A 17,029-nucleotide genomic window follows, 5' to 3' on the forward strand; every position below is an offset into this window, starting at 1 on the left:
GCCAGCCAGCCAGCAGGAACTATCTTTGTAGTCTCTGCTCACTGGCTGAATCTAGAGAACTGTCTTCCCCTACAGAGCTTACTTCTGAAGAAGATGAGGGAACAATTCTGAAGTCTGAAGATGGGTTGTGAAGAGTCTTCAGCAAACCAAGAAGGGGCCAGTGTATTTCACAAGAAGCAGGGGGGCAAATCATTTTAAAAAATAGGTAAGTTAAAATGTATTGCTTTGCTGAATGCCACAAACCATGGGAGACATACAGCATACAAGTCTGTGCCTGCCTCAGCTTTCAGCTTAGCTTTTCAGTTCACCTTTAACCTTTGCTGGTTTTCTGTCAGTGCTGGGGCAGTATAGGTTACCCTTATAAAAATCTGATGTAGCTGCAGAATAAGAAAAACTAAAAATATATGAAAACATATTTCATATATTTTTTAAAAACCATGCGGGAGGAGGGGAATAACTTGAGATGCAAGATAGTGTTGGTGCGTTCAACTCTCAGTCTCTCATTGAAGTTAGCAGGAGCTGAGGGTGCTCAGCACCTTGCGGGTCATATTTCAAAACATGCACGATTATGCCCCAAGGGGTCCATTTGCAGTGAGTTCTCCTTACCTGCTACCTGGTGCTCTCTAGCAATTTCACAGACGTACTGAATGGTGGCAACTGGCACGTTCCCATCAATACATACCAATGGGGCCAAGCATAGACTCTCCTTGAACTTGCACACCTAGTGAAAATACAGAACACAGAACAGGGGCAGCTTGATCCAACTTGATCCAGCTTGACACGATTGGACAAGAATGAGATTTGCAAACCTAGCGCATCTTGCTGATAGACTCAGGTGGCTAGGATGTATTTGAAATATCAATTTTTGCTGAAACTCTTAGATGCAGGCTTGACGTGAACCAAGAAGAACATTTTCCGAGAAAAAGCAGGTTTTACAGGTTCTCAATTTTTTTCCTTCTCTTTCCCATCCTCCACTACCAAGCCTTGTACCAGACCAGCCTGTCCTCCTCACAGAGGAAGGTTGCTGGTGGCTCCCCCTCAAGATCTTTACTGCTGCTCCTATATCAACTGAAGGTCTCTAGGGAGCAAAATGAGATGCTTCCTCCCCTTTGAGGTCCAGTGGGGTGCCTCTGCAGGGCTCCCAAACTCTGCTAGGCCAGGGAACAAGGGACTACATCTCATTCTCAGATCCCCATATGTCAGTCCATTGCAGTACCAACACTAAATTGCAGGACTATCTTGGAGAGGAGCTATTAATACTTACAATGTGTCTCATAGTCAAGCCAGAATGATTAGAGAGGGCAGTTTATTCAGACCCTTGAAAATATTTTATTTCAACGGCAGCTAGACACCTAAATGCCTTTTGAGACCTGGCCCTTTTTCAATAACAGGTCTAAACCAAAACAATAGAAATAACTGGCCACATTCAGACCTGATCTAAACAAATGCACCGGGTCTGAATTCAGCCTAACATGTATCTCTCTGAAGCCTTGTGAAGGTATAAATAGAAGATAGGAGTACGAAGGAGACAAAAGACTGATCTGAGTTAGAAGAGGACATCCCAACATATAATGGTGACAGAGCCGTCAGTCTAGCACCAGATTCCTTTATCATAATGAGTACCTGCCACCCAAGAAATCCTACCAAATGCACTACCTGCATATGAAGCCTGTGCTGAATGTCAGAAGGAAAAGAGGTTAGCATTCAACCCATTTGGGGAGAGGAGCTAGCTAGAAATTGCCTGCACACTATGAAGGCCATGGAGAAATCACCAAAACCAGACCAACTTTCTAGCCAAGACTTTCAGAAGTGGGGTGCCTAAAGTTAGACTCCAAACGCCATACTTAGCCCATAGGAGCCTCTAAGTGCTCACTACCTTGGAAAATCAGACAACTTTTTAGGGGCCTGAATATGGACACAGGAGCCTAACTTTAAGCACTGTCTTAAGCCTTTCAGCTCCTATGTGTGTTGCACTGAACATATCCCACTCACAGGCCTTCAAACTCCAACATTCATACTTAACCCTCTATATTCCTGGATCTTCAAATCACTCCCCTTCTTTCTGTGTTTGTGTCTATTACTCCATTTGCAGGCCTTCAAATGCCCCCAATTTTTTATGCATAACCTGTTAACTGGCCTTTAAACATCCATCCAGGAAATCTTATTTCCCCTCTGCCTTTATCTCTCAGGTCTGAGGCTTTACCTCAATGCAATCATCTTTCCCTCCAGTGAGAACTGAACTGAGATTCTCTTCAGCATGCATCATCTTTGCTGCTCCCTAATTACCCAAAGGGGTCACAGGTGTGAAATCAAGTTTTCTCTCTCCCAGGGGCTGAAGATACTGCCTCTATGGTACTTCCAGATCTTGACCACTTGGGCGGTGAATGGCAGCAGAGAGCAGAGGGACTGATCACTTAAGTAAGCAGCCCAGTATTTCTTGTTACTCAGCTAGAAATATTAAGGTACGACATGTTCATTTTAGCTATCACAGTAGTCATCTCCCATAACCATGGCATCCCTGAGGCAGACGTGCAGAATTCAGAGACACTGTGATAATGTATGTCCCAGCCCTGTTGTGGCTCTTTGTGGCTGGCGTGACAACACGCTGCACAAATGGCTGCCACGTGCCGTCGACTTCCATCCCTACTCCAGCAGTCTCTCGCTCTCTCACATGTCTCTGCTAAATTTCCTTGAAGTAAACATCACCACAATGCAGCTTTCATCAGTAGCTAGGCTCAGAGTTTCCATTGGTTATTTTGCAAAGCTCCTGAGGATTAACCCATCATGTAATGGTTTTGTTTTCCTGTCTGATGCCAAGGTGTGGGGAGGGGAAAGGTGGAGATGGAAGTGGGAGCAGTGATCACTTTTTCCCCCTAGGAATTCTGAACCTCCTGGGGGTCCCGCTGATAAGTAAATTACACTTGCCTTCCAAATCACCATCCGTTGTTAAGTACAGGCTCTTGTTTGGACAACAGTGGAATTAGTGGTGGAAGGGGGTAGGGCTGTGGGGGTTTGTTTGTTTGAATCCATCTTTAATCATCACTTCCGTTAGTGTCCTGAAACCTTCCCTAACCACCAGGCTGAGAAGCAGACTCTGTTTAGCTGTGTTTAAATAGCTCAGCATGTAGAAACAGAGAGGACGGGGGAGTAGAGAGAAGGTGATGGGACAGGAAAATGGGCTTTCGGGGCCTTATCCATGCTTCCTATTTTGGTTTCCAAAGGAGAAACACCATCTCCAGGTCGGTGGGCATGAAGTTACTGAGGGCTCAAAGGGGCCTTGAGAAATAGGCTGCCTTGGATTAGTTTTCGAGAAGTCTGTGGCACAGACGTTGTGGATAGGGCAGCATTGATGACCCTCAGTTGGGAAAAGAACGTTTTCTGTTTCCATCTGGCTAGCTGGAAATAAGTAGCTTTGGCTGGACAGCAGCTTGCTGCAGTGCCATTTCACTGACCCAAGTTTGAGACTACCCTTAGGCTTCCACAGGTTGATGCTGCTTTCAGTATGCCGCCACTTGCAATGTATAATTATGTTATCTAGGCATCCTCCACCCACAAGCACGTGCACTAGATACTTGCAACTGTCACACATCCAGGCTCCTCCTTATGAGTGAAGGACTACAGGTCAGAGGGAGTCCTTACATGTTGCTCCGTTATCTGCTGGTGGATGTCCATGTCTCCCAAGCCAAGGCTGAGCTCCCCGCTGCCTGTAATCACTGCACAGTAGGTGGCTGTACTGTGCCCCGCAAGCTGAAGGACTCCTGCCATGTCCTAAAACAGGAGGAAGAGTCATAAATGGAGTAAATTTTCCTTCTCTATCACACTCAGCTGACTTCAGGTTTCTCTTCCCCCAGCAGACAGCCTCATGGAAGCCCACCTATCTGTTCTCAGTTTCACTTCCTCCCTGTCTTGAGCTGAGCAACATCAGTGAGGAATCCCACAATACCCAGTGTGGACAGTACTGGTTGGTGGTTTGTTTTTAATGGGTGTAAGGCACCCAGGCTCCATAGAGATGAGTACCTAATACATTATTTAGTAAATGGAAGTGACAGATCTCTCCAATAGAGTTTGGTAAAGCCCTGCCTGCACCCTGCCCCCACCTCTTTCTGATGCTCTGCCTGAGGAAGGAAGGGGGTCTCCGACTTCTCGTATTTATATGGATGATAAGCCAGACACATCCCACTGATGCACAATACAGTCAGTAGGTTGAAGAAAGCCAGCTAGTTCCCTCCCAGTCCTGCCAGTTTTGGTCCAATGTTCTAATGCAAGCAAGTACCACTGAGCTATTATCCTAGGTAGACTTTTTCTGCCTGCATTCAGGAGAATGATGGCACAGGTTAGAGAGCTGTGTGCATTTAGATGATGTAGGGGATTATACACATGCAACTCTGGGGTTTCTGTACACCAAAGAAGTTCAATTATCATCTCTGTTCCTCTGAGGAACTGTCATTGCATGACCTACCATGTGGTGGCAGTAACGCAAGATGGACTCTGAATATTCATCCTTCCCCAGAGCTGAGATAAAGAGAGGGATCTTCCCCAGACGGCTTAAACAATCTAAAAACAAATGGCAAGGGAGCAAGATTATAATCCCAGCAGAGGACAGCATGCTTGAGCGCAAATTCCAGCCTGTGAAGGGTGAAACCTTTGAGCATTTGTAGGAAGGCTCTTCTTGGAAAAACCGGTGCCCTTCTCCCCATCTACCAGTCCCTTTCTAGTATGTCTTCAGCAGAACGCTCTATCAGGGCTCCCTGTGGCTGCCCATCAGTCTGTCTGGCATGGGGAAAAGACAAGTTTATATGCTGGTCTTCTGCCACAGAAACTTTTGGCTGTGTAGCTAGTTTGGTTTGGTAATGGGGGAAGTGGAAAGGTGGGCAGGGAAGAAACACCCGCAAATAACACCTTTCTTCCTTGGGATCCCACCTACAGAATTGCAACCCAGAGTTTCCCCCCATCATTTCTATGCATGGACTCTGTGGGTATGTCTACACATCATTTTGGAGTGAGCCTCCAAGCCTGGGTCGACAAACTCGGGGTAGTGCTTTAAACATGGCAGTGTAGACAGCACTTTGAAGATGCGGCTTGGATTCTGAAGCCTATGGAAGTGGATGGGCTTCAGAACCCAAGTTCCAGCGTGAGCTGCACCTTCAGAGCGCTGTCTACACAGCTATTTTCAGAGCACTAGCACAAGCCCCGCTAACCTGAATCTATCAACTCAGGCTGGGAGACTCACTCCAAAAAGCTGTGTAGACATACCCTATCACCGCTAGACTTCCTATTCCACTGCTCCAGCTGTACCTTGGACTAGAACTGACTCTGAGAGGAGAATGAGTTTCCCAAGCTATCACAAATATTTCACTTGCATGGACTTGTTTTTTAAAGCCCGTCCGTTCCTTGCTCTGAGGTGATGGCAGATTCACATTAGCAAGCTTTGGGGACTGACCACAAAGCTTAAACTCCAGGGTTCACAGATTCCAAGGCCAGAAGGAACCAATGTGACCATCTAGTCTGACCTCCTGTATAACACAGGCCAGAGAACTTCCCCAAAATAATTCCAGGAGCAGATCTTTTAGAAAAACATCCATTCTTGATCACAGTCTGTAAGTACCTATGTGGGGAACAAATATTTGGTAATGGGCTCTTCAATCTAGCAGAGAAAGGTATAACAGGATCCAATAGTTGTGAGTTGAAGCTAGATAAATTCAGACTGGAAATAAGGCATAAATGTTGAGTAGTGTGGGTAATTAACAATTGGAACAACTTACCAAAGGTTATGGTGGATTCTCCACCACTGACGATTTTTAAATCAAGTCACCCCTTAACCTTCTCTTTGATAAACTAAATAGATTGAGCTTGTTGAGTCTATCATTATAAGGCACATTTTCTAATCCTTTAATCATTCTCGTGGCTCTTCTCTGAACTGTCTCCAATTTATCAACATCCTTCTTGAATTGTGGATACCAGAACTTTGTACATAGTATTCCAGCAGCAGTCAAACCAATGCCAAAGGCAGAGGTGAAATAACTTCTCTGCTCCTACATGAGCTACATTAGGGTTTTTTCTGTAAACCTTCTCTCCTTTCCCCAAATTAACAACATTTCAAGCTCTGCTCATTACGGCACCAGTAAACCTGGGCTACTGGAGTGGTGCCAATAACTTTACAGCACATATCTTATGATGTCACCCTAATGATCACAGCCTTGAAGGTCCCTTTGTCTGCTTCTCCCACAAATATTTCCATGCTTGCCCTTTATGCGTGGAAATATCCTCCCTGAGTTAATCTCTAAAGCTACTGTGGCTCCTGTAGGAAGTCAGCTAATAACTGCTGCAAACCTGGTCAGCATTAATCAGGGAAGACTGATGTTTGTTGGTTTAATTCTGATTTGGAGCCATTGCACTGTGAAATAGTTACTGCATGTAATTACAAGACCTTATTTTCATTTCCCTTGCCTGCCCTCCAGCCCTCCCCTTCTATTTCTTGTAATGCCCACTTGTTGCATCTGGTTTCCTAATAGATTGTAAGCTCTTCAGGGGAGGGACTGTGTTTGTACAGTGTCTAGCACCGTGGGGCTCTGATCCTGATTGGGGCTTAGTCACTCCTGCAATACAAACAATACACAATAAACCATTACTTACATGACCCCACAAACAAAACCCACCACTAAGCACCTGCCAGGTTTCTCCCCACACCTCCAAAAGATTGGCTCACTTGCCCAGCATTTGTCTGTCCGCCAGCCTGCAAGAGTAAATCGGAAGTTAGTAGAGTTGGGAAAGTTGAATAGAACAGAGAGAATTTCTCTGAATATGTTTAAAGTGAACTGAATGCTTCTGAAATGGTAGGCTTGACACAGCTGTGGAGACTGATGTCCTCTAGCTTCAGAACAAAAAACAGTGCAAGCTTTCCTATCCTATTCACCTGCTTCAACTCTGAGCAGAAAGGACCACTTCGGGGGGTTGGTCGGAGGGCAGTTCATGCTCCTAGTTCATTGAATATTTTGGCCTTATGTGCTGAGATTACTTATAAGGATGCCAACTGTAGTGTTTTATGTGATCTGAACAGTTCTATACTAAGATAGTGACCAACTCAGACTAGAGTTGAACCACTGGGCCTTGGGCAAAAGGCCCTGTATTCCATTACCAGCCTCCAACCCATTCAGTCCCTCATTTAAGCAGTGTAGAAATATCATTCTTAAATCATTTAATAGATATTGATGTCTGCCTATGCTGTGCATCCTTCTCTCTGTCCCCGGAAGTGTCTGCTTCACAATCTACATATCCTTTCCCTCTCCATTCTCTTCCTAAATGTCTCTGTCCTCATAAATGCCCTTCTGTCCCATCTGTCTGGCTGCTGCTTTCTCTCTCCTCCTGCCCATTCCTTCAACTTTCTCTCGCTTTTTTTAAAGCGCTCTGTCAGTCTGTCACATACATGACCAGATTCTGGACTGTGGAACAAACTCTGCTTTCCCCCACCAGTACATTACCTCACCTGGCTCTTGCTGAGATGCAGCAGCCCCAGATTCTTCAGCTAGAAACAGGACAGGCTACTTGCCTCCCCTGACCTGGCAGGTGAAAGATCTCTCTCAAGTCAGTTGAGGTGTCATCGCTTATTATCAAAAGGTCTTAGAGCTCTTAGCGCATGAACCAGAGAAAGAACGTTTTTCTGTTCTGCAGTAGGCTTCTATCCAGGGAGGTCGTGAGGATTATCATTGCTCTGGAAATCCCAGAGATTAACATAAGGACATAAGAATGGCCATACTGGGTCAGACCAAAGATCCATCCAGCCCAGTATCCTGTCTACCGACAGTGACCAATGCCAGATGCCCCAGAGGGAGTGACCCTAACAGGTAATGATCTCTCTCCTGCCATCCATCTCCACGCTCTAACAAACAGAGGCTAGGGACACCATTCCTTACCCATCCTGGCTAATAGCCATTAATGGACTTAACCTCCGTGAGTTTATACAGTTCTCTTTTAAACCCTGTTATAGTCCCAGCCTTCACAACCTCCTCAGGCAACGAGTTCCACAGGTTGACTGTGCACTGAGTGAAGAAGAACTTCCTTTTATTTGTTTTAAACCTGCTACCCATTAATTTCATTTGGTAGCCCTTAGTTCTTATATTATGGGAACAAGTAAATAACTTTTCCTTATTCACTTTCTCCACACCACTCATGATTTTATAGACCTCTATCATATCCTCCCTTAGTCTCCTTTTTTCTAAGCTGAAAAGTCCTAGCCTCTTTAATCTCTCCTCATATGGGACCCATTCCAAACCCCTAATCATTTTAGTAAAAGATTTAGTAAACCTTTAGTAAAAGATTTAAAGGCAGGGAGGAATATTTTCCAAGCATAGGTTTAAACACGGGTGCCAAGTGCCAAAATGCGTCCCCAGCCAGCCCCCGGTAGGTGCCAGAGACGGGGGCAAAAGGGCCACTGCCCCCACCCCTTTTAAAAAACCTGAAATGCTCATAGCCAGGGGCACGATTTAGGTGGAAGGGCAGTTGCCCCCCGCCCAGTGATCCTGCATCCTGGGGAGTCCTGACTGAGGTGCAGTGTAGCTTCCCTGGGTTGCAAATAAACTGCATCCCTTTCCCCTTGAGCCGAGAGGACAGGCTGCAGCTGGTGCGCTAAACTGACCCCAGGGCTGCTCCAGAGCACTGCCCTCACTCGGAGAGTCATGACTGACCTCCCCACGTGGAACCCCATGTGCCTGCAGCATCTGCAATCATTCGAATCTCTGACTTAACAGAACAAACTAGAAGGGTCATGCTTTCATAAATATTTATGCCAACTGTACTGTAAATCTAAATGGGGAAACATTGTCTGCAAAGGCTCAGACAAAGAGGATGACCTGAAGGACTAATAGTCAGACTGCATGCAGCCCACAATGACGCAGAGACAGGCAGTTTGCTGTATATAAAAGTGAAATGAGCAATCGAGATCCAAGAGTCCTGAAGATACTCAGTCATCTTCATACCACCGTGTCTTTGCCACCTGAGAGAGAATTCCAGTTGAACACCGCCACCTATTTCGGCTACATAGCTGTTATCACTAACAAAATGAACTCACACAGCCTCCCAGTGGCTGCTGGAGATGCTTCCAGTCAGAGAAGTTACTAGACACATTTTCTGGCAATGCCATCGGAACCAAACTTTCTGATGTCACATAAGTAGCCTGAAAAATACCTTTGTAACAATCCTCACATTGGGTCATTTGCATGGATTGAATCTGGAGCATCAGCACCAAAAGCCAGGCCCCTACCACATGAACTATACATATAATGCCATTAGCTGGTATTACAAGTAGGGTTTTATCTTGTAAACGCCTATTAGTGCTACCAACTACCAGATTTACTCATTTAACTGGTAGAGGAGCAGTAGACTCATCCTCTATGTGGAGTAGTCATTAGAGAGGGACAAAACATAGCCCATGTGTTATACCTTTAGTATGTGGTTTAATACAAATCCAACTTACTGTATTCAAGGAAATATTTCCAAATACAGAAAGTAATATTATGGATTATTTCCCACTGCAGAATGCCACCTATTCACAATAGCAACTGTAGTTGTTGAGAAATGTATTGCTATGCTATAGCTCACAAAAGAATCTTACGATTTAAGGTGAGACTAGACAACATACAAGGAAAAGTGGGCTTTAGAAAAATCTACTACTCACAACATATAATTTCAAACTAAAATACAGACACAGAATAATTCCAGCCTTCCAGGAAAAATATCCCAACAGAAATCAAGGCCCCATTGTACTAAAAACTAGACAGGAGAGAAAGAAAGGCAGGAAGAAAGAATTACTATTATCCTCATTTTAGATCAAGGAAAATAAGCACAGAGAAATTAAGTTTGTGTCAGACTCCAGGAATTAAACTCTTATCTCCTGATTTCTAGGTCAGTGCTGTAATCACAAGGCTACCCTACCTTCCCAAGTTTTTAGTCACCTGCATTTCTGCCTGCTACTTATTTAGCAGTTCATGCTCTATTGCACTATGCATACTGGAAGCTGGAAAAAAGCCAGTAACAATAAATTGTTAATACTCTGGGGTTACTACCTGTTCTCATCATTTAGTTGTGTAACTGCCTATATAGTCTGTGAATCTAACAGCTTTCTCAGTTGTGTACAATTCTGTAACACACAGCGAAACAGTTATTTAAAAGGAAAGAAACTCTTGTCTTGTCCATAGCATATACCAAACAGCAAATGCTCATTTTGCCTAGCTGCAATGACCAACTCAGCAATGACCTAATCCTTTGGCATCTATTACATCTTTGTATCTTTTTTATATTTTGACCCCATTTTCAATAAAACTGTTTTATGGTACTATAAAAGAAAGTGCTGGCACTTCACTCCTGCAGGGAAATGGTGTCAGAATGCAGGGCCCATTGATGAGAGATTTACACTTTTTCAGTTGTTCTGGGCCAAGTCTAAAAGTGTTGCTCCTTTCCTCTGCCCCCCCCCCCCCCGCCCATAAGACTGGGATGTAAAAGTATTGTCCCTGAGAGCACCAGCATCGGATCTGGAAAACAGTCAAAACTTCACATATTCACAAATGTGCATTGAATGCTGTCCCAGAGATCATAGAACCTTATATAAGAGGACTCTTGTCCCCTTACTAAAACTCAATGGGGGTGTTTTGGTTGGCTAGCTCCCAGCACCAAAAGAAAGGGGAAGGATCTATGGGAAATGAGGACCCTGAGACTGACAGTCCCCAGGAACAATGGGGAGAGGCCAATGCTCCAGGTCAGCCTGATTGACAGGGTGGGCAGGCTAATCAGGGAGTCAGGAGGCAGCTGGGGGGAGAAGAGCCCGTCCTCTGTGTGAGCTGGATTTGCCTGGGTCAGACAGAGTGGGGCTGAGCTAAGGAGGTAGCACGGGCCCAAGCTGAGCTGGGGAGCAGAGCTGTTCCAGATCCGGGGGGGCCAGAAAAACAGACCAGGAAGCAGGTTAGTGCTGGGAGCAGAGTCACAGAAGCAGCCCACAGAGCAGACCTGTCCTGGGAGCAGAGCTGCAGCAACCAGAGCCAGAGGGGCCAGAGAAGCAGCCCAGGGAGCTGGAGGCAGAGTGGAGCTGGAGCTGGAGCAGTCTGGAGCTGGGTGCGGTGAGCAGCTAGGGAGAGCGAGGAGGATCCTGGGCAGCAGGCCCAGCCCAGGGAGACACCCCCAGCCAAGAGGCCTTGCAGGCCAGGCAGGGCAGGGGCTGGGAAGAAGGGTCCTGCCACCTAGAGCCTGAGGGTGTGTGGCCACCGCCAGAGCAAGTGTCTGACCGCAGCATCCCTGCAGCACAGCCAGGGCCTGGGTGGGAGGCCTGGTACTTGTAAGGAACAGACTGAACTTCCCTTACATTCCAGATATGCTGGTTGTGATGTCCCTGTGCCACAGAGCTGGGTTCTCTGTTTTGGTTTCACCTTTCCCATTTTTTCCTTATTTTTTTTAATTGATTGCTGTTTAATAAACTATATTTGCTTTTAACTGTATGTAATGACAGTGGGACAGGGAAGCATCCAGTGTAGAGAGAGCACCCCAGAGTGGGGACACCCTAGCCCCTGCCCTAAGTGACCACAACGAGGTTGGGGGGTCGAGCCCCCCAGGAATCCTGGGCCAAGCCTTCTTGGGTTTATGAGGACTCTGCCACACAGGAGAGTGGAAGGGGAGCCCTTGAGGTCAGGAAGGCCTCTGGGTAAAGGGAAAGTTCCCCATAAGAGCGGGACCATTCCCCTGCTTACACTTAGCTGATTAGTATAGAGAAACACACAACTGAGTCAAATCAAAATGGAAACATTTTATAACAAAGCACCTGGGTATCCCTTCAGTCTTTCTCCCCTCACCATTGACTGTTACCCCTCATTTACTATTGCCTCTGGCGTTGACCCACCTGGCCCATAGGTTAAATTTGTCAGTAGTACCTGTGAATTCCTGCTTGCTTTCAGCACTGCCAGGAGTAAAGAATTTCCCCCTCTGCTTCCCCTAATTGCTTGCCTATATGAATGCTGCAAGGTTTACACAGCCCCATTTGACAGCAGCTGATTTTCAAAGCACCAAGCTTGGCTATTTTTACTCTGACACCCACTGTCAGCAATAGATGTAGCCTCAAAAAATCCCACCAAGGAGTTAAAAGCCAGAGTGCCTGTCTGAGTGAGTCAAAGGCACTGCTTTGAAAACTCATCCCTATGTTAATGTTAAATCAACCTGCTCACAGCGTGAGCACACTGAAGAGCAAATAATCCATTTTACAGCAATCCCAGTTACATAGATTTCAAAACTGGCTCCAGTAAGAATATTGAAAGGTGCTCATGTAACCCACACACCTCCTGGGTGTGGCGTTCTGTCCCATCTAATGGCACCTAGACCACTTAGAGAGAGAGAGAAAATGAATCTGCTCTACAGCCTTAGCTAACTGCCAGTTGGCTTTTAGCTCATGCGGTAGAGACTCATGCACCAAGCTCCAGAGATCCCAGCCTGCCTATGGGCGACCGGGGTCTGTCGACATTACAAGTGGGGGCTCATCCGGGATTTCAACTGGGAAGTCTCTGAAGCTCGGGATGTGCTTCCTCAGCTAAAGAACTATATAACCCACACACTGTCGGCGTTACAAGTGGGATTGACCTGGGGACCTCTGGAGCTTAATGCATGAACCTCTACTGCATAAGCTAAAAGCCAACTGGCTGTTAGCTAAGGCTGTAGAGCAGACTCATTTTCTCTCTCTCTAAGTGCTCTCGATGCCATTAGATGGGACAGAACACCACACCCAGGAGGTGTGTGGGTTACATTCACACTCCCTGTTCTTCAATCCCTACTTCATTCTTCTCATCACAGCAAACCCTTCAAATTCCTGGTTGTTCAGTCTCTTGAAACAGAGTGTGGCCACTACAATTCTTTTACCATCACTTTGTACATAGATCAGAGCATGTGAAGCTTTGTCGCCCCCCTAATGTTGGTCAGGAGTACAGCAATAGAGAGAAATTAAACAGAACATCTGTTTAAAGCAGCAGGTGATTACAGTTATGGAAAAACTAGCAACCTGCTTTCACAGCAAAAAGAGGTGACTCCATGTGGAACAGTTTCTGGATCTCCTTGGACAATTATGCAGGTGATACTCAGCTCTCTCTCTTTTTTGCTGAGCCCAGACAGAGCCTGTTTCCTTGTGTTTTTCTAAGATAGAAACTGGATAAAAACCTGCTCACTTGAGCTTATTTAAGACAAGACAGAGATGATGCTTGCTGGCAGGAGAAAGCATTTTGGGGAACTAAATAGGGACTATGATTTCATTGTTGTTGAGGGTCTTTATCCACCTCTTGTCAAGGTGGTGTGCATTCTTGGTTGGAAGAATAGACTCTTCTCTGTTCCTGGATTTCCACGTACCATGGTAGCTGCATTGCCTCCCCCTGTATCTTTTTATCTGGCCAAAAAAATGTGGCCTTTCTGCGGCAGGCTAGATTACTTTCCTTTTCAAGTGCTCTATTTTGGGCTATCCTTGAGAGCCACTCAGAATCTACAACCAGTACAGAATGCAGCTGTCTTCTTGTTAAAAGGGACAGCATGATGAGAGTGCATCACACCAGTGCTCTGATATGAATCGGCAATGCAGAACAATGAGAGCTCTTTTAAAAATCTGGTCCTAAAAGCATAAATAGACTAGGGATCTTGTATTTTACAGATGGCTTCTTCCTCTGTGCCCTCTCACAGCTGCTGTCAGTAAGGCTATTTTTGTTGTCAGTTCGCAGTTAAAACTCCTGGGGACCAGAAACAGGGTGTTCTCAGCTCTAGAATTCGCTCTCAGTGATCTGGCATGGCCCACATCTTATCACTTTTGTGTTCATTATAACCTCTTTGTTCACATTCCCTAGCTATGAATGCTGGATTCCTCCAGCAATTACTCCCCTGCATAGGTGTGGAGAGCAGGATACCATATTTGAGAGCAGGATTTTGCCCCTAGTCCCTAATTCAGCAATCAGTGCATTGTAATTTAAACCAGGCCAACCAGGAGTCCCACTCAACCTCACTGTGGTAAATCCAGGAAAAACAGCTACAAAAAAGGGAGGGGTAGTAATTAGTCCCAGGGGATTAAAAAGCCTCTCCCTGTCCACTGAGGAGATAACCACAGGGAAATAAGGTTCAGCTGGAAAAGGGGTTGCTAGGGAGCTAATTAGGTTCAGCTGGCTCCAACTGGTGGAGAGCTTTTTAAACCCTTCCCGGCGTGGGAGTAGAGAGTGAGAGAAGGAGGGAAGCTGCCAGCAGGCTAAGGGCAGCAAGACACCAAACCCTTTGAGGAAGGGAGGCTACACTCCCCCGCCCCAGAAGGGAAGGAAAACAAACACAAGGGACTGATCAGGGAAAGGAATAACCGGACCCTGTGCTACCTGTAAGGATTTGCCTTGCCCAGGCCGGTGTCTCCACGGCTAAAAAGGACTGAGTCTGCTGAGGAGAACAAGGTACTTTGCCACACATGGTGTAAGCAGTGGGATAGTGAGTGAGTAAGGCTCGGTGGCAAGCCATCTCAGGGCAGGGTTTTAAAAAAAAAATGGAGGATGTAGTGAAGGCATTGATACAGGCCACTGCGGCCCAACAAGAAGCTCCGAGGGTACAGATGGCGACCCAACAAGAGGCAGTATGTGTCCAACAGGAGACGAACCAATTACTGATGAACCAGGTGGCCCAAGATCGAGCCACCCTTACTGAAGTAGTAAACCAGTTGAAAGCCCTGACGCACAGACGCCAGGGGGCCCGGCCGCTGCAGGCAAGCAACTATTTACAGAAGATGACAACAGACAACGATATAGAAGGATATCTCTTCGCGTTTGAGAGAACGGCACTATGGGAGGCCTGGTCCCAAGACCAGTGGGCAGGGATCCTGGCTCCATTTCTGAGCGGGGAGGCCCAGAAGGCCTATTTCGACATGACCATGGAAGCAGCTATGGATTACTCCCAGCTGAAGGTGGAAATCTTGGCAAGGTCAGGCGTGACGCCAGCCATAAGGGCCCAACGCTTCCACGAGAGGAAATACCGGGACAACAAAGCGCCAACGTCCCAGTTTTTTTACTTAATTCACCTCGCCCGGAAGTGGCTCTGCCCCGAGACCCATGGGCTGGAAAAGGTAGTGGAAATTCTAGTGTTGGACAGGTACATGAGGGGGTTGCCGCCGGACATATGAGGATGGGTCCGTCAAAATGATCCCTCCTCCTATGATGAACTAGTTGCCCTCGTAGAGAGGCACTTAGCAGCCCAAGAACTTTCTCGGATCACCGGGGAAGGAAAGCACCAGAATCGGAGACAAGTCTCCATGCCGAGGCCCCGGTTTGTCCTAGCGCCAGGCCGGATAATGGAAGGGAGGAAGGAGGTGGAAGAGCAGCCGGCAGTCCCAGAAAGACTTGAGGACTGAGGGAGAAAGACTTGGGGGATAAAGCCCAGCAGCCCGAAAGATAGGGAGCTGCCCTGAGCAGGGTACCGATGTTACGCCTGTGGTGAATTAGGGCCTATCGCTGCCCAGTGCCCGAATCTAGAAAAGCCCATGTAATGCGAATTGGGAGATATAGGGGGACCATGTGATCTAATAGGTCTAGTTGGGGTTGCGATGGTCCCTCATAGGTACACTAGACCCATTAAGATGAATGGTATAGAGAGCACCGCGTTAGTAGACTCGGGGAGTGTGATCACGTTGGTCTCGGGGAAGCTGGTAGGGCAGGACCAACTATCCCGGGCCAAGTGCTCAGGAATATCCTGTGTGCATGGGGATGTCAACTATTACCCAACCATCCCCATAAAAATAGAAGTTCGCAGAAACCCCGCTAAGGTGACGGTGGGAGTAGTTCTGAAACTCCCCTACCCAGTCCTTATCGGATGAGACTTCCCAGAATTTGATAGCCTTCTCTCCGGGGAGAACGTAGAAGAAAATAATGACTCTGGGACCCAGGGGGTGGCCCTGCTAGTTAACCCCACCCCCACCCCGGCCTTCCATGAATTTGACCAGGATTTGTTCTCCCTGCCGGGGAAGACTCGGAGGGAACGGAGGGAAGATAAAAGGAGGGGGACGAAGATCCTGACCCAATACCAGAAGTCTATGCTTGTAGGGGAAAGAGGTGGCTCAACCAACAGCGGGACTGGGCTGGCGATCCTATCGCCGAACTGGGTTCCCCAGGGGCTTTCCCCAAATGGGAGACTGAGGTAGACCCCTCCTGAGTTTGGACAAATGGGGATCGCACTCGGGAATTTTGGTCAGGATCAGGCCAATGATCCAATATACAACAATATTCATAAAGAAGTAGTTGAGGTAAATGGGGTCCCCGTGGAGGGGAAAGTTAAGGGCCCAGGGCCATGTTATGTGATTAAGAACGATCTGCTATACAGAGTAGTCTGGGTCCAAGAGCAAGTCGTAGAACAACTCTTGGTCCCACAGAAGCATCAGAGGGGCGTGATGGATCTGGCCCATAGCCATTTGTTCAGGGGCCACCTAGGGGTCAATAAGACTCTTGATCGGATCCTGCAGAGGTTATTTGGCCTGGCATTTATGCAGCGGTCCGACGATATTGTACATCCTATCCGGAATGCCAGATACATGGGCCCCGACCACACTAAAGGGCCCCTTTGGTACCTCTATCAATTATTGAGACCCCATTTGAGCTAATAGCTATAGACCTAGTAGGGCCATTGGAGAAGTCAGCCAGGGGCCATCAGTACATTCTGGTAATACTAGATTATGCTACCCAATACCTTGAGGCCGTACCCCTGCGGAATGCCCTAACCAAGACCATAGCCAAAGAATTAGTCCAGATTTTTTCCAGAGATATCCAAGGAGATCCTGACGGACCAAGGGACCCCCTTTGTGTCTAAGCTGATGAATGACCTATGTACAATGCTCCACATACGGACCCTCAGGACATGGGTCTACCATCCCCAGACCGATGGTCTTGTCGAACACTTCAATAGGACATTGAAGAACATGTTGCGGAAAGTGGTTAGTTGCGATGGGAAAGATTGGGACGCTCTGCTGCCCTACTCGCTGTTTGCCGTAAGGGAAGTACCCCAGGCT

General features: G+C 46.9%; 1 protein-coding gene across 5 annotated transcripts in view; it reads right to left on the reverse strand.

Moving 5' to 3' along the window:
* Positions 1-17,029, reverse strand: part of LOC140902437 (uncharacterized) — a 57,968-nt gene that overhangs the window by 22,037 nt on the left and 18,902 nt on the right. For all 5 annotated transcript variants that reach the window (XM_073322547.2, XM_073322513.2, XM_073322504.2 and 2 more), the window contains exons 12-15: positions 6,667-6,733; positions 4,460-4,554; positions 3,640-3,768; positions 607-721 (exon numbers count right to left, since the gene is read on the reverse strand). In XM_073322547.2, the coding sequence (XP_073178648.2) occupies positions 607-721; positions 3,640-3,768; positions 4,460-4,554; positions 6,667-6,733 (406 nt within the window). The remainder of the gene's footprint in view (positions 1-606; positions 722-3,639; positions 3,769-4,459; positions 4,555-6,666; positions 6,734-17,029) is intronic.

The sequence above is a fragment of the Lepidochelys kempii genome, chromosome 1, assembly GCF_965140285.1.
Source record: "Lepidochelys kempii isolate rLepKem1 chromosome 1, rLepKem1.hap1, whole genome shotgun sequence".
In the NCBI taxonomy this organism is placed as follows: Eukaryota; Metazoa; Chordata; order Testudines; family Cheloniidae; genus Lepidochelys; species Lepidochelys kempii.